General features: G+C 51.6%; 1 protein-coding gene across 2 annotated transcripts in view; it reads left to right on the forward strand.

Moving 5' to 3' along the window:
* The first annotated feature begins 493 nt into the window (after positions 1-493).
* CLSTN2 (calsyntenin 2) overlaps positions 494-17636 on the forward strand; it is a 563982-nt gene continuing 546839 nt past the window's right edge. The window contains exon 1 of one of the 2 annotated variants that reach the window (XM_044754268.2): positions 494-1108. In XM_044754268.2, coding sequence (XP_044610203.1) covers positions 994-1108 — 115 coding nt within the window. In that variant the 5' untranslated portion in view covers positions 494-993. The remainder of the gene's footprint in view (positions 1109-17636) is intronic. The other variant, XM_014852007.3, reaches the window with a different exon arrangement.

Genomic DNA, 17636 nt, shown 5'->3' on the forward strand with positions numbered 1-17636 from the left:
CTCAGGGAACTGACAGTGACTCAGTGGCATGAGGTGTCCCAAGGCATGACAGTCAATCAGGTGGCCTGGTCTTAAGATACGTGGAATGACAACATAAAAGTGGTAACTTCTTGCCTAGGCACCATACTGCAGGGAAGTTTACCTGTGGCCCCCACTGCAGCCTCGGTAGGCCCAGCACCCCACGTTGGCCTTTTCTCATCCCGTCCATAGGCCTCTGAGAGCCGTGCCTGCCCCTGCCTCTCAAAGATGGTGCGGAGTCCGGCCCTTCTCCCCCCGGGTCCGCGGTGATTTACCCTGCGCGACAGCTCCGAGCTGCGCTCGCGCTTTTCAGCTCCGGCGTGTGCCTGGCGCCCTCCCCAGACCAGGCGGCACAGAGCGTCCAGAGACCCGGCCAAGGGCAGGACCTGCAGCAGCGCCCGCCCGGCCTGCTCAGGGACGTCAGCTCCAAGGGCGTGGCAGGGCGGGGTCCCCTGCGCCCCAGTAGACGACGCTCAGGTCCTGGGAGACCACTTTCCGAGGGAGCCCGCCATCCCCTGTGGCAGTTATTTGGAGAGCCGGAGCGGGGGCGCGGGGCCGGAGGGCTCCCCGCGGCCGCCCCCCAGGGTCCTCCGGGAGCCGAGTCCTGCTGGAGCAGGAGCGCCCGGGAGCGAGAGGAGGGCGGAGGAAAGTTGAGGGTCGGGGCCGCGGAGCCGGGAGCGCGGAAGCCGGGGCCGGTGTCCGCGCCTCATGAATATGCAGGAGCCGCCTCCCTCCCTCCGTGACGTCACGGGCCGTCCCGGGGTGAGCGCCGGAGCAGCTCGGGGTCCGCGCCAGTGAGCGCGGCTGCTGCCGGCGGGCGAGCGGCGCGGCGGCGGGTGGGCACCGAGGCCGAGCGCGGCGGCGCCGACGCGCACCGAGCGGGCAGGGCGAGGCGGCGCGGCCCGGCGGGCACCGGAGGCGAAGCCGGCGCGGGCAGCAGGCGGCAGCGGCAGCTGGTCGGCGGCGGCGGCGAGGATGCTGCCTGGGAGGCTGTGCTGGGTGCCGCTCCTGCTGGCGCTGGGCGTGGGGAGCGGCAGCGGCAGCGGCGGCGGCGGGGGCAGCCGGCGGCGCCGCCTCCTCGCGGCTAAAGGTGGGTGCTGGCGAAGTTTCTTCCTCTCCGAGGAGGAAGACAGGGCGGGCGTGAGGGTGCGAGCGGCGGGGACCGGGGCTCACGCTAGATCTGCACGCCCTTCCTTGCCGCAGCTTCCCCGGCCTCTGTGCGCCCAGGATGCCCGAAGTGAGCGCCCTGCGCCCTGGACCTGAGAGGTTCCACCAGCAGACGCCGGCCCAATCTCTGGGCGGGGTCCGGGGACCGAGGAGGAGCGAGGTCTGGGGAGTCTGGACAACTTTGGGGGCTGTCTGTGCTGGGGAGGGGGCGTAGTGGGTGAGTCGCGGGCTCCGGCCGGGAACAGCTCTAGCAGGGCGCTGGCGCGGGGAGGAGAGGAGAGGGGAGGAGGAGAGCGGGGAGGAGAGGAGTGGCAGTTGTGTGCCTCTGCCCTGAGGGAGGGATAAGCGGCGGTGCCTTCAAAGCAGGGAGCAGAGCTTGTCTCCCAGCTCGCGGATGGGGTGGGAACTTGTAGGCTCCAGGGAAGGCCCCCCCTGGCTCGCCTCAGGTTCCCCCAGGGCGGCTCTGGCTCCCCTGGGAACGCGCGCCCGCTGGGTGGGCCGCCGAGTCCGGAAGAAGCGCTCCCCCCTACCTCGCCGACTCGGCTCCGGCTCCCGCGGGCACAGGCGCCCAACCTGGTGCCCCTCCCCCGCCCACCTTGTTAGGTTGGAGGTCGTGACCTCCCCACTCCTTCCGCCCCGAAGGAAGCCGGATCCCGGCGCACGCCTGGCGCTGTCAGGAGACTGGAGGCTGGCGAGCCGCGGACTCTGCTGCCTGGAGCGCGGTGGGGAGCGCTGGGGTGGGGGCGCCAGGAGTGCGCCTCTGAGACAGAAGGTCACGTGCTCGTAGGACCCTAGGTGCGGGCAGAGGCGAGGGAGGTGTATCACTGGGCTGGGGGCGGGGCTGGGGGCGCAGGGGAGGCAGTGGTAGATGGGGGCTGGAGCGCCCAGCTTAGACAGAACTTGTTGATTCTCTGTGCTGTTGACGAGGAGGGCGTGCGCTTGGGTTGAGGGCTGAGGCCAAGTCTGCCAGGTAACCCGGAGAGGGGAGCGTGGTCGCTGGAATCTCGCCTGACCATCTTCTGAGGACCCAGGGGTTTGCGCCTGTAGGTGAAGAGACTCCGTGTTAGAGGCGAGCTGGCTTTGAACTCGAGCTTACCAGTGGCTCAGGGAGGGGATGTAGACCAGATCTAACTGCTCTTGGAGGCTGGAGGATGAGAGGCACATAGTTCCCCTCCTCTGGGCCTCGGAATGTCTCTCCCGCAACTTGAGAGTGATCAATTTCAGAATACGAGAGTTTCTGATCATCCCGTAATCTTCTAATTTTTTGGTGATGTGACTGAAATTATTGTATAAGCAGACATCCTGTTTCTTTTCAGCAATTTCCCCCTCTGGTGTATCCTTGAGAGGCAGTTTCTTTTCTTGGAAGACAAAGAAAAACATTACGAAAATGTTTCAAACGTAGTGTGGTGAAGGAATCCTGATGTGAAGGGATCATTCTGAGAGACTGTTGTTTTGGTGAAAACAAGAATGAAAAACAATGAACTTCCAAACCTTTGGCCTCCTTCCCCCATATAGACACCTTGTTAAACAGGGAAATGGCATGTTTTTGAAGAATTCTCATCACTTTGTAGCAGAGCAAATGGTATATTCATAAGCAGATGTCTACAACGGGGAGCTCGCAGCCAGCGAGGGTTGGGGAGCGCCTCCGCTGGGCAGGGGAGCTGGCGTCCTTGCACACTGCACTGCCGAGTTCTCAGGTCCACATGGAGAGCTTTGCAGGCAGAAGAGAGAAAGATTAAAAAGAAGAAAAATCCAGCCTCTCAGTGATTCATGTTTTATAATGTGAATACTTATGTGCATTTTAACCAACACTTTTCATCGTCCCCACTTAGAACATAGTCATTTCGTGGTGAAAATAAGCCATTTGTCTTTCCCGTGTAAAAAAGTTGATTGGCCCTGCGCAGGCTGAGGTACTGTCTGAATGCCCTGTTCTTCCTTCTTTCCCCTTGCAACCACTGGGGGGCTGCAAAGAGCGCCGTTAGCTGCATTTTTTTTTTTAAAAGACAAATGGGTAATGTTTGATCAAAACAGAGACATTTATAATGACACTTTAGTTGGTATTTACAGGACTGACTTTCCTTATTACAGTGCACTTGCATGTTACGTTTCCAAATCTCACACAGTCTCTGAAGAACATTAAGATAAAGGTGTGCTTCACAGGGGCTGCACCCTGCCACTGACTTTGCCATTTCTAAGGTTCATATCATTGTTATTCCTGTCACTGAAAGAGAGAAAAGTCAGGAAGGCATGTGAAGAAGATTGAACGAAAAATAGCTTTCTTCTTCCGTCTAGTTCTGTATTCATGTGTAGAAGAAAATTGGGAGTGTGGTGTCCCACTGAGCGGCGGAGTTGAGCGCACCCTCTGGACACCGTCTGGAAGCGCGCCCTCCCAGCTTCCGGCTCCTGTGAGATGTCGCCTCCGTGGTTCACAGCGTGTTCTGCCTTTGTGCTCCTTGCTTCTTGCTGTGGGGAGTCGAGCAACTAATTCCTGACCACTGTTTGTGGTTTTCACAGAATCACTGTACTTTCAGTGCAAACATATTTCCAATTTCAGACGTAAAACAGTGGCCAGGCAGTTATTATAATCCCTTCTCTTTACTCTCCTATATCTTGGCTACTCAAAAAAGACAAACACTTCTTAGCTTCCTTGAAAAGACCACATCCCATGCACAGGTTTTATGCACAAAGCTGGGAAGGTATTATGAACCCAGGAAGTCTCTGGGGGCAGAGAAAGACGTGTCTTATCCAGGGAAAAGAAGACAAAGCGATCTAGACAAACATCTTAAGGTTCGTGCTAAACTTGGTGATGTAGCAGTGGTCTCAGGGCTCAAGGACCTGGTAACGGTCCCGCTTCAAGTCTGCATCCAGGCACAGGTCGTTCAGGAGAATACTTGCATATAGACCCTCAGTTATGGTAGTGCCCACCTGTGTGCCCAGAGGCTGCCCAGTGCTCTGGAGAAGCCTTAGCAGACATCAGATGACCACCCCCTCTCCCATCTCACCTTTAGCCTTCTTTGCGAGCTTTGCTCTAGTTGGAGAGAGGAGATTTTTATGTGGAAATTTTAAGAGAATGACAGCAGACAGAATTTGTCCAAAGTGTGGTACTATGTGATGGGGGCAGTCAAGGGAGGTGGGGATAGGAAGAGAGCCTGCAAAAACAGCATTTGGTGATAGGGAGGGGAGAAGACAGAGCCGAGTTGTAACAGTAACAGTATCACTGTCAGGAGCACAGTGTGGGAGCCCCTCCCTAGTGGGTAACAGGCGCTGTGCTAATCCCTTCCCTGGGCCGTCTCTAATTTTTACAACTTCTGCAGGGCTGGTGTTAGCCCATTTCACAGATGAAGAAACCAAGCCTGAGAGAGGGTAAATGACTTGCCAAGACAACTAGTTAGAGGGTGTGGCACTAGGATATGCATAAGAAGGGTCCTCATGCCCAGTGGCTCCTGACTGATCATCAGATATTTTCCCCTTTGGTTTTAAAAGCAGATCTAGCGGCGACAAGGAAGCTGAGCTCTTGGTGTCTCTGAGTCCCCTGGAGCCCTTGTGGTCCTGCTCACAGCCGTGGGAGAGTCCAGGACTGTTGTTTAAAAGGGGCCTGCCGGTGAAGTGAGGGAAGTGGGCCTTGCTTTTTCATCTGGGGAAACTAGTGTTCTTGCTAGTAGCATCATCCTCCCTCCTGCAGATTCAAAAAGCATCCTTGCGTACTCTAGATTGCACAGTGCACAACTTCCTGCGGGGTGAAGCTGGTATGGAATGTTTATGGTGAATTGTCCTAGATCATCTCTGGCCAGGTAGCACGTGTCTCCTTGGAGTGTGACAGTTATTTCCCCAAATGAAACGCCACGAAAAGCCCTCAGCAGTGCGTCAGAGGGGGCACTCTGACCTGCCGTCATCCTGAGTCACCTTTGGTTCCTGGACCAGGATGTGCTCGTTCCTGTCCTGGACCTTCTGGACTGTCCTCAGGCCAGAAGGTCTTCCTCAGCCTAATTCCTGTTGTTATTCAAGACATGGCCAGGCTTGGGCATGGCCTCCGCTGGGAAGCTTCCTAGACTGGTTCCCAGGCTGGTCACCCCCAGAAGACTGTGGCTCTCTCTCTGGCATGCTGTGCTCCTTGTCTGGCTCCAGCGCTGCCCTGTGAGCTCCAAGGGCTGGAATCTCATTCTGGCTCTGCCCGCATCTCCAGGGGCCCCCGCTGCCTGGCCTCGGGGTGTGAGCAGAGCAGTCGGTAGTGACTGGCATTGGGAATCCACTTGTTTGCAATTGTGATTCTGTCGTGTCTTGACATAGACATTTTCTCTCTCTGATATGAAGTAAAATTTGGTCTTGGTAGCCAGAGAAACCTGGGTTCCAGTCCTGGTCCTTACCTTCCTAGCTGGATAGTCTTGGGCAAATTAGTTAATCCCTTTGAGCCTCAGTTTGCTTATCTATACCGTGGGGATACGAGCATCTACCTTGCAAGGTGGTTGTCAGGACAGTGCTTAGAAAGCCCACTTCACGGCACGTAAATGGCGCTTAATACGCAGTGACTGTAATTACTGATCACTTCATCACTGGTTCTAGCGTCTGAGATTTGGTGAAATCCCCTCTTTCTGACCCCTTGGCAATCAGTAGCTTTGTTCACATCTTCTCTCAGCTCAAACTCGGTGCTCTCTGTCTCTGTCTCTGGATGTGCATGTGTGTGGAAGTATCATATATAAATATAAATACATGTTCACACGTGCACAGACACACATGCACATTTGGCTTGAATTGTGAAAACGTCTGCCTCGTTCACTAGTCTGTGAAAGACTTGGAGTCCAGGGCCCCTGTCTCATTCATCCCAGCTCAGAATAAGGACTTGGCAAGGTGTGCTATATAAATAAATAAACGTGTCTCCCAGTGCCGGCACTGGAGGTGAGGGGTTCTCGTTTCTGGAGGAGGAGCTTCTGGGATGTGATTTGGGCTGTAAGGAGAGGCCCCTGCCCAGGTGGCGCTTTCCGCCCAGCCCTGCTGTCCAGGAAGCTCAGCAGCGTCCTTTCTTTGTTGAAGACAGTGACGACCTCTGTGACGATGCATGTTTGTGTGGAAGGGGGTAACTGAAGCTGTGATGACGAAATGACAGTTTGAAACAGATTCTCATTTTATTATTTGTTACCTAGCCCTTTGCTTCCTGTGGAAATGCTTCCACGGGAATGGTAGGTTGGAGGATGGACCATGGGAGGACTGAACTGGGGGAGGAGTTCTGAGCTGAGGACACAGGCACAGAACAGGACAGAGGTCACCCTGTTAATCAGCTGGGGCTGCTATAATAAAAGTGCTGTAGACTGGCTGGTTTAGAAACAACGGAAGTTGATTTCTACAGTTCTGAAGGCTGGAAGTTGGGGATCAGGGCACCAGCAGGATGGGGTTTTGGTGAGAGCTCTCTTCTGGGTTGTAGACTGCCGAGTTCTCATTGTGTCTCCACATGTGGATGCAGAGAGAGGAAGCAGGCTGTCCCGTGACTCTTATAAGGGCACTAATCCCATTCATGGAGCTCCACCCTCATGGCCTCATCTGGTCCTAATGTGGTATGATTCGGGTTGTAAGGAGAGGTCCTCCCAAAGGCCCTACCTCCCAATACCATCACTTTGGGGGTAGGGTTTCAACATATGAATTTCAGGGGCAACACAGACATTCCTCCGTAACAATCATGCTGTGAGCTTTAGTGGGGCAAGAGGTAGAAGGCAGGAGGGGGCCCTGGTCAGAGGAGGACACCTGGGGTGAGCTTTAGGCCAACCCAAACATGCGCTGGGCCCTGTGCGTGAGCCTCATTAGCCAGTAGCTACTTCTCAATCTCCTGCTACTCTCTGTGAGGGGAACGAAATATAAAGCAAGTTCCAGATATCAAAGAGCTCACACTCCATCTGGTGCAAACATCACACATGACACGAACTATTGGAGAACTTGATAGCTTATGGGAAAAGGATAGACTGTGTATAGCAGAGCCTGAAAAAGTCTAGTAGGAAAGGAAGAAATTGGCAAGGATAGGCGAAGTCAGGAAAGATTTATGGAGACAATGAGGGGGTCTTGATGGGTGAGTAGGCATGGGGTAAGCAGATGGGAGGCGGGCAGGACAGGTGGATGCAAGGTGCTAAGAAAGCCCATGATTGGTCTGCAGGCAGGAGTGAGGAGGGACCTCAGGCCTGGACAAATAGATTTCTGTATACAGGTTACAAAGCTAATAAAAGACTGAATGTTTACTGAATGCATATTATGTCCCAGGCACTATTTTAAGCACTTCGCATGTGTCAGTTGGTTTGCGCTTAACCCCAACCCTATAAAGCAAGTGGAATTACATTCCACCTTTACAGAGGAGGCAACTGAGGCCCAGAGAAGTGAAGTAACTTGCCCAAGGTCTCACGGCTCAGAGATGGTGGAACTGAGATTTGAATGCAGAACAGTTTGGTAGACATGGATTGCCCACCTCACACGGGCTTGCCTCCCAGAGTGATGTGAGGTCTGCTCGAGGAAGGCTCTGAATGAGATCTGAGAGGCCCTGCTACCCTGGAAGGCATCTCCTCACTGTCCGAGAACATTTGGTTTCACTACAAAATTGCTGAAAGAGTTGGTTTCTCTAGAAGCCTCACTCTCTGATTGACTTCTCCATCAGGAGCGACCCTGACCCCTCTCTTCTTGTCCAGGCAGCTTGAAGCATTGCTCACCTCCCGTTATGCCTGGTCTCAAGGGGAGAAGACAGCTGTCTGCATTGCATGGTCTGAGATGTGCTTGAAGAGGACTCTTGCACCAGAAAGACCTCCCCAGCTGGTTGTTCACTTGGGTTAACATGGCCCCCTTCTGACTCCTTTTTTTAAGTGGCAGGATTAATAAAGGGTACCACAGGGCTGGACACTGGGGCGGTGAGGAAGGGATGCTGAAAGGTGACTGTGGAAGGGTGGGAGAGACGGTGTAGCAGGTCCCTGACTGCTCGAAAGACTGCCTTTTCTTCTGATGTCCTGGCAGTGCTTTATATATGTCAGCTGCCTTTTTCTCAAATACCAACTTTACAGATTGGTACATGAACCCCACAGGGCTTGCAGCAGCAGAGCCAGGAATCAGACAGAGGGGTCACCTGCTGGCAGATGGTTGTAATCCAGCACCAGGGAGCCAGGTGATACCTTGGACGATGTCACCTGAAGCCCACTTCTGCTTCTTAGTGGTTTCTAGTCCTTGGAACAGGCACTCATCTCTGATGCCTTCTCCTCTTGTCCCTAGTTCAGTGCCCTCTGCTCATGTCATTACTCCCAGGGCCATCTCTGGCCCTGACCAGTTTTTCTCCTAGCTCATCTTGAGCCCCGCTCAGAGACTTGCTCAACGTCTGTCCCCTCTAGGATTCCCTGGGTAACGCCAGCCCCATGTGTGCCAACCCAGCCTCTCATCTTCCCTCCAGGAATCTGGTGCTTACTCTGTGGCTTCTCTTTGGGTGAAAGGTACAACATCTGTGCGCTCACCCAAGCCAGAGCCCCAGGAGTCGTCCAGCAGGCTTATCTCTCCTCCTCCATCACACCCTATCCTTCATCATGTCCAGTCGATTCTACCCATGAAGATCCAGAACCTTCCTGCTCCCCTCCATGTCCATTACTACTGCGTTATTCAGCATCTCTTGAGAATGAAAGCACTAGGTTTTAATTTTGATTCTCTCCTCACATCATCTATCACACTGCTGCCAGGATGGGTAGATGAACTCTCGTCCCACCAGGCCTACAAAAAATTCCGTCCTTCGCCATCCATGCCAGGGTCTGTTAGGGTCCCAGGGTTTTGAGAACAGTTCACACTCTTGGAATGACTTCAGATTTCCATCCCTTACAGGTTACCAGTTGTGATGCCCATTGTCTGAACAGCATGGCTTCTTGACGTCCCCAGCTCTCTACTTCCACAGGCGGCGGAATCCTTGCCACCCCTGGGCTCCAGCACCTGGAGTCCAGTTCTCATATCACATTTCCTTGGAACTGCCCTGGGGGTGCTGCGGGGCTAGGAGAGGGAGCCGGCCACCAGTTCCCATCCTGGAGGAAACCAGCTCCTCTCCCACCTTCTACCTCTCCCATCCCTTCCAGAACTCCTTCAAGGAGCTCAGACATTCATAAAGTAAAGGCCAGGACAGGAAGCGTCTACAGAGAACTTCTGCCTGCACTCTTGCAACCCAGGCCTCCTTGGGAGCGAGGATGCAGAGGGGCCTAGTGCCTTCTTAGAACAGGAAGCCTCACCCCCGTTGGCCTCTTATATCTTCTCAAGAGAGATCCAAACTCTCCAGCCCCACAAAGAGGCCCATCGATGGTTTTTCCCCTCACTTCTCATCTGGCCTCCTCTCCTCTCCATGAACTTTCCAGCAATTTCCATCTCTCAAGAGCTTACTATGTGTCAGGCACCGTTTTGAGTACTTTATAGGCACAGCTGTGCACTGAATCATGATGCTTCAGTCAGTGACAGACCACGTATGTGACAGGGGTCCCATAAGATTAGTACCATATAGCCCAGATGTGCAGTAGGCTGTACCATCTAGGTTTGTGTAAGTACACTGCATGATGTTCACACAACGATGCAATGGCCTAACGACACATTTATCAGAACGTATTCCCGTCATTAAGCGACACGTGACTGTATTAATACTCATTCAGCCCTCCAGCCACTCAATCCAGTGTGTGCTCTTATTATCCCTATTTTATAGGTGAGGAAACTGAGGCCAGGCAGGTCGCGCTACTTACCCAGTTCACTCAAGCCAGTAGAGCTGGGGTTTGAGTCCACGAAGTCTAGTTTCAGAGTCTGCCCTCTTATCCATTGTGTCAGTGATTCTCAGCCCTGGATGCACAGTGGACCCACTTGAGAGAGTTTTAAAATAACACTGATGCCTGGAACCCAGCCCCAGAGATTCTGGTGAAGTTGCTCTAGGCTAGCACCTGAGGTTTCGTTTTAAGCCCTCCACTGTTTCTTCTGCCCAGCTGAGGTTGACAAGCACCCCCTCCACGGCTAACAGCTCCCCCGGGGGGACGCGTTGTTTCTTTGCATGGGTTGCAAGGCTGCTCCCGGGTGGGTTCCTTGTTCCTCCACATTTCACCACCTCTACTTTCCCCATCCAAGTGCTGTCACCCTCCTGTCTCCCCAGGCAGACCATGAGCCCCTCGAATAGGAAGCGCCTGGTCACCTGTGTGTGCCCAGCGCCCAGCGCTGTCCAAGGTCCGGAGTGAATGCTGAGTGTTGAGGGAGTGGCTGTGTGCAGGTGATGGCACCCACGCCGCTGCACGTCCCCAGGACTCTGTCCACATACTTCTCCCGGTCAGTGCCCCTCCGGCTTCAGTCACTGGTGGGAACCCCTCCTCAGACCTCTTCCCTCTGGTTCCCTAACTGTCCTTCCAGATCAGCGACAGTGTTTGCTCTGTAAAGGCTGGAAACTCAGTCTGCAGGCGACTCAGGGGAACGTGGACCACGCCAACATGTGTGAGGGGGTCAGGTCCGGCAGATGCCATTGCACTTTCACTGGGAAAGCTGTCAATGCCACTCTCACAGCTTCTAAAAGTGCTTAATTGGCTGCAATTTGACTTAAATTTTGCTGATTAAAAAAAAAAAAACCCGCATCGTTTTTGTGACTTCTGCCGCTTTGCATTTCCATGACGTCTGGTGCATTATATAGTTAAATCTGCAGTCTTCAAAGAAGTCTGACAGGAAAATCGCTGTGGAGCATGAAGGAAGGGCCTGGTCTCCATGTCAGGTGACCTGGATCCAGTGACCAGTGTGGGTTGGGGCGGATCGCTCAGCCCTCGGGGATCTGCTTTTCCGTGTGCAGAAAGGACACCACGGCCCCTCCCTCCTCTCCCCAAGAAAGTTCTGAGTATCCACATGAAGGGCTCTGAACACCCTTTGAAAGGATAAAGTGCCTAAGAAAATAAGGGGATCAGATTTAAGAAATTTGTTTTGAGACTTTGGGACTCAACCCCCCTCCCAAACAAAACCCTACATCTGTCTGTCTTTATAGCAGTTTAGTTAAGTGTATTTTCAGGAGAAGTTTGAATTTAGCGTTAACTCCCTTCTTAGTTCTTTGATGTACAGCCTGCATATGTCACACAGCTGGTGGTCACCATGGTTACGCAAGGAATGCAGCAGTGGCAGACCCATAAATTTTCAGGGAGGAATCAGTCAAAACTGTTAATATCATGTCAAGTTGATGTGTCGTTTTCCAATTTGCATGGATAACTGCATTGCAGCAAATTAATTAAAACAGATAAATGTTAATCTAATGCATGTCTCCTTGTAATTAATGAAATATAACCATTACAGGGGTATTTGATTTATTATTTTAATTTGTAAAATGCTGAATTCTCCTATAAAGTTAGGTATAGTAATAGGGGAAGCTGACCCATATATAGCATTAGGGAAAATAATCACATTTCTATAAATTAATCACTCTCTAAAAGGATATAGTTCATTAACACCATGAACTGAAAGTGTTAGATGTAAATTAGATTAACCTTTTTAGTGACACTTCCATTTATATTGCGTATTCTCTTCAAACTCAAAGCACTTTAAATATATTAATTCAATTAACCCTCCCCAGACCCTTGTTAAGTAAGTACATATATCAAAGCTGGAAGGGAGGAGAAATGAAACCCTTCAAAGATATTGAAGTCCTGGCCTTAGGGTGCAATATTTATGGCTTCCTCTGCAGCGAGACAGTTTATCCTGGACTTCTGTAGCTTGAGAACGCAGGTACCTTCAGGCTGTCTCTCTCGTTCTGCCAGGAAACACTTAGCACATCGCTCCCTACCTGAAGCCAGAGATGCTTCTGCCTGATACTCAGGCCAAATGCTCTAAGGAAACTTCCGCTTTATTATTAAAGTGTACCCCAGCAGCTCTGCGTTTGGCTGTGGACAGGGCGTCTCCAAGCGGGTGTGAGTGGCTAGACCTTAGTGCCCAACTCGGGCATGCACAGGGTCATCTTCCCCTGGGCTGGCTGCTGCTCCCCCTTTAAGCTTCTTCCCTTGGGCGTGTGAACACTGAGGATGGGCTGGTGAACAAGACCTTGGGATGCTAACGGGAGAAGAAACAAGGAGCGACAGGGAGATGGGAATGGGGCTTAACCTCTTCATCTGGGGTCTCTCCTCAGGCCTGCCTGAGCTGGGGTCAGAGACTGCTGTCCCTTTATCTTCTGAGTTGGAGAGTGAGGACCTGAGAGAGGAAGGGTTTGCTCTCCATCTTGCTAAAAGTGTTCTCAAGGAAAGTTTCCTGAGTGAGGATCTGGGTCTTGTGCTGTAGCTTGCACCAATCAAGCCCCATCTCCTGTGGGGTCCACGCCTATTTGCAGGACTTTCATTGCCCCCGTCCTCCTGGAGATGTGCACATGAGACAGGATGGGGATGGGGTCTTGCATTATAAAAGCTCATGAACAATCAGAGGAGGAGACTCTGTAAGCATTTGCTTAGCTTGATTGCAAGTGTGTGTTTGGTGGTTTGAGGTTCTGAATGTTTATTTTTCCAACTCTGCTCCTTCAAGATCTCAACTCACAATCGCTCTCCTAGGGGCAGATTTTCGCTATAGTCCACAAACCCTTTGAAATGCAGTGCGTTTCAGATAACAGCCTGCCCTGTAGCTGGTAGTTACAGACTTACCATGGGTCAGGTCAACCTGAAGGAATGAATCACTAATGATTAGACGTGAAATGGAAAGTAGGAGAACAATGTTGAAGTGTGGGGGATTATTTTCTCTGCCTCTGGAGTTAGAAAACCACTTAGTCTGCTTCTCCGAGGTAGCATGCAAAGACAGTTTAAGCCCACACAGCCCTAGAATCTCGGTTCATTGTGCTCTGCCGGCACTTTTGGGCACACTTCTCTTTGCTGCGAATATGCCCCAGCTTCTCCCCTCCAGACCATGTCTGGGAGGGCTTAAGAATCAGGACTTAGAGCCAAGAACTAAAAGACAAGCCATCACTCAGGAAATGCTGGGGATGAGAGGAAACACTGAGTTTGCAGTTCATGGTATTTTAAGAATTTTCTTTTCTCCCTTCCTTCAAATTTCACATTTAAGACCTGGATTTTAGCTTCTTAGCTTTCTTTTTGGTATTTTTTTCCCAAAGGAAAATCAATTATTTCGGCTCTGTTGCACCATCATCAGAAATATCAAGCTGGTTGCATCTTGCTTGATTATTAATTTTAAAATTATATTTAAGACTTTTTAGTGATTTGTTCTTCTTTTAATTAGATTCATGAATAAGCATGTTTTGTCGCACCTGCATCTTTTTCCTCTTTGAACACCCCTCTGCCTCCCCTTCTTCCTAATCTTCCAGTAGTTAAATTCCAGCCCTCCTACGTAGAGGAATTCAAGTCAGAAACCAGCCAAGTATCTTTGCAGCTGTAGTTTTCCTGGAGTTTTGCTTTCAGATGTGTCCTACCAGTGGGCTTTGTCCCAGAGCCCACGGGGCAGATGGGAAGGGCTGGCAGAATTGTTGCATCAACCTTCAGCACCTTCTCATCCCAGTGTTTCCTGGTGCTGTGATATCTCTTCCTGTCCCCTACCCCCACCCCCCAATCTCTCTCTTTAAGACCTTGGTGGCACCAAGGACAGCTTTTGGAGGTAGGGTTTGGCTGCTCCCTGGAAGCCACTACTTAAAATACTACCAATAACGATGAGAATCATCATCATCCTAGTCTTAAACAATTTATTTTCTCAGACCAATGGGAAATGTGAGTAAAAGCATCTTTAGAAAGCTTTGCTCCTTCTATTGGACCAGAACCACCCTATCTTACTAAAGACGGAGAGCTTGCTGTGCAGCCACAGCTTCAAAACTGGTCACCTGGCTCACACTTCCAACCAGATGGGCTCCCATTTGGAAACTGGGAGCTGTCACTGCCTCTGCCCTGAGTCTCGAAGGTACTGGTGCCCTAAAGCTCTACTCAGATCATCTTATCAGAGAGTTTCCTGTAAGGTGATGGGACGTGGTGCATGATCTCATTTGATGATGTTTGCATTTAGAAAGAGGGCACTGCTCAACCATAGGATTGAGCAGTCGCACACTGGTGGCATGTTCACCAGCATGGCAGCCTGTCTGGAAGGCCTGGGGGACGTGAGAGGCAGATGGGTCTCTGTCATGGTGCTCAAACCATCTTAGAGTGATATCAGCTCCTGTGCCCAAATTGTGCGAACCCTCCAGGCATGGGTCTGTGAGACATACCTTCTGTCATCTAAAAGCCGGCAGCGGCTGGCTACAGACCCTCAGGAAACTGGGCTCTTGCCCATGCTGACTGCTAGCTCTGGTGGATCTTGAGTCTCTTTTCAGCCTTGGGTCCTGGCATGAAAGGACCTGGTGCTTGGTGTGGGTAGCTTTTGTGGCTCTGGGTAAAGATGTGCACTTTGATATCCTCTCTCTCCAGAATTGAGGAAGCCTTGATTTCTGGAGAGCTTGAGCCCTGCCAATCCCCAGCCAACCCTCCTGAGCACCTAAGCAGGTACCCCAAGAGGCATGAGAGGGCATTGTCATCCACTGTGGTACAAGAGCCTCAGATGTGCAGGCTGATGGTGCTCACATCTATTCAAAGAAGCATCGCCTGGGTACAGGCATGCAGCCCAGGTCTCCCCTCAGTTAACCACGAAGACTCGGCTGCTTCTCCAGCTCGACTGTGTCTGTTAAAGGCAGGGCAGGGCTTCCCCTGTGCAGCTCCCGGCACTTCACACATGACTCAGGAGTCTGTCGAACACTGGTCCTTCTCCATCTGTGGTTCTGAGTGTGTTTTTTGGTGTCCTGGGATGTTCTCGTCTCTTGTCCTTGCTCCTGTGACAGGCACTATAGCCCTGATTCTTGTCTTTCTACTTCAGCCAGCTCAGGACAGGGGTGAGGGGTGGGGAGGCAGGGGCCTTGCTGCTCGGAGATTGCGTGGTAATTTGGGTTCTACAGCCCACCGGCTTGTGCACTGATCCCTCTTCAATCTGGTTCTCCGCAGCCCTTGGTGGATCCTCCAACACACACCTGTCACTCACCCCCTGCTCAGAATTCCTCTGTGTCACTCTGTCACTTTCAGGATGAAGTCCACTTTCCTTGGCTTATCTCAAAAGACCTGCCTGTTCCTGGGCTATGTGAACTCGTGTGCATGGAGCCCAGCAACCAGCACAGCCTGAGCGAGCGAGTGAGCGCATCTTCTCTCTACACTTTCTCCTCACGCTTCAGCCCCGTCTGCCTCACGGGCCTTCTTGTGCCTCTGCGCATCCTGCCCCATCTGCCACTGTGCTTTTGTCCTGCCTGGCAGCCTGGCAGCTCCCCTTACACTGCTGGTGCCTCTTTGGGGAATCCATGCTTGGGCACCCCCTGGGGAGGTGTTCTTTCTTCCCCTGTCCCCCATACAGACACAGCTCCCATATGGACCTCCACCATGGCACTTCTCGGAGTGTGTCCTCATTGCCCACCTGCCTGCCCATCATTATACTGTGCATTCCTCAAGGTCAGGGTCTGTGACGTCCTCATTCATGTCCCCAGAGGTTTAGGGTCTGCACAGTGTTGGTGGATGAGTGATGGCTGGAGCTCCCTAGAATCCAGCTCATTGCCTCGTAGGGGATGCAGGGCTGGGACGGAATTTTCCTTGATTCTTCTTTCCCCTTTATCCCCTGGGTCCCAAGTGCCCATCTTCCCAGTGCAAGCTCACTGGAGTAGGGCTGGTGGAGTAGGAGGATTTGGTTAGGAAAGGCCAGCATTGCAGACTGGGCACTGGCCATCACTGGCGTGTGCTGGCACCTTCAGGGATGGGGTGATGGAGCCAGGCTGGGGGTGGGTGGCCTGTTGGGTGTGGGACAGGTTAGGGACTGGGAAGCTAGATGGTTCAGAGCTTGAACCTCTGAGGCTGATGATTCTGGGGCCATTTCCAGAGTGTATATCCTTCTGGGATAATTAATACAAATTGACTTTCCCATCAGTGAAGTAGCTTAGTCATGAGCTCCTTCTTTAATCTGTAGCATTGAATACACACATTTGGGAGAACATCTTTTGTCACTTGGACTGATGAGAATTTAGTTGTAACCATCCACTGCTGTGGGTCCCACACTCTCCCCAGCACACTCTCCTGTGTCGCTCCATGGACCCTCCTTGCTCCTGTCAGCATTCTCGTAAACTCCAGATTGTGGAAGTCCTACATATATAAAGCATGCTTTGTTTTCCAATCAGGTCATTGAAAGCGATTTGTAGTTTATGATATCAGATGCATGTGTATGGAGAGGCAAGGATAAGGTTTTTAATCAGAAAAGCTTTGTCATCAATTAAAAGGGGACAGCCACACATGATGAGGCCTGTGGAGTTCTGCCACCACAGCTAGGGAAGCAAGCAAGCAGGAAGATGTGCCCACTTCTGACTATGCTGAGATTTCCAGGCTGTGTACATAGTCCACAAAAAATGAGCAAATGGGAATTTCTCCAAAGTCAAGACATTTACTCTGGATCTGAGGATATACTGGTTCAGTTCTGAGCATTAAAGCTTTGACACTATGCCCCGGGAAACACCACCTTCCCATTCAAACCAAAACCCAGAGCTTCTGAGACCGCTGTTGGGAAGGGAAGCTGCGGGGGGCACTCCCTCAGTGTGTGGGCTGTGGAGTCGGGTGTGGGCAGGTGGCTAACAGCCAGAGGCTGACCTGAAGTCCCCCATCTCCTTGGGGCAGGTGTTCTTCTGAGATAATGCTGCCACTCCCTGCGTGGGCTGGGGGGGGGCGGGGGGGGGGGGGACCTGGACAGAGTAGAGCTGCCCCCTTCCTGTAACTCCGGCTCAAGTGGGAACAACATTTCCCTTCAAATATCAAGGCTGGAGTTTGGACCCGACAGGGTTTTATTAAAGGCTCAGGATGCGTAACCAAGAAATAGACAGAAAGGATCACGAATCTACGGCTCTTCAGAGGTCTGCATCTCTTCAGAGCCAGTGGCCCCTTCTTACAAGAAATATTTTGTAATACCCTTGTTATTATTCTGAAATGAAATTTACTGATACTATTACCTGCTTGTATACATAATTTAACAAATCAATAATATATATATATTGTATTTATATTTAATGCCTTAACTGAAATATAAAAGAACTAAAAGGAAAATAAAGTATAATAAAACAATAGGTAATGCTTGGGCTGAACTATACTAGAGGAAGTAGTGAATTGGATGCTTGCTGTGAATTCCACAACTACAAATGCAAATAGATCCAAGTGTGTTGTATTGGCAATTCAAATATCATGGGCAGTATTGGGGTGATATGACGTTAAGAAATGGTGAGATACTTCTGGTAAAGTTCTGAACAAAACAAAGTACACTCTGGTCTCAATTCATAGGACGGTTGTATTCCTGGAAAACTTGGGGTTTGTTAAAGCTACACAAAAGATATTTAGCGGACCCACTCCAGTGCCACTGGTATAAGGAAGAGAACTGTGGAGGTCTGGGTGGTGTGCTGGAAGACGTTCAGGCTGAGAGCTGCCTGGATACCTACCACA

The sequence above is a fragment of the Equus asinus genome, chromosome 21, assembly GCF_041296235.1.
Source record: "Equus asinus isolate D_3611 breed Donkey chromosome 21, EquAss-T2T_v2, whole genome shotgun sequence".
Lineage (NCBI taxonomy): Eukaryota > Metazoa > Chordata > Mammalia > Perissodactyla > Equidae > Equus > Equus asinus.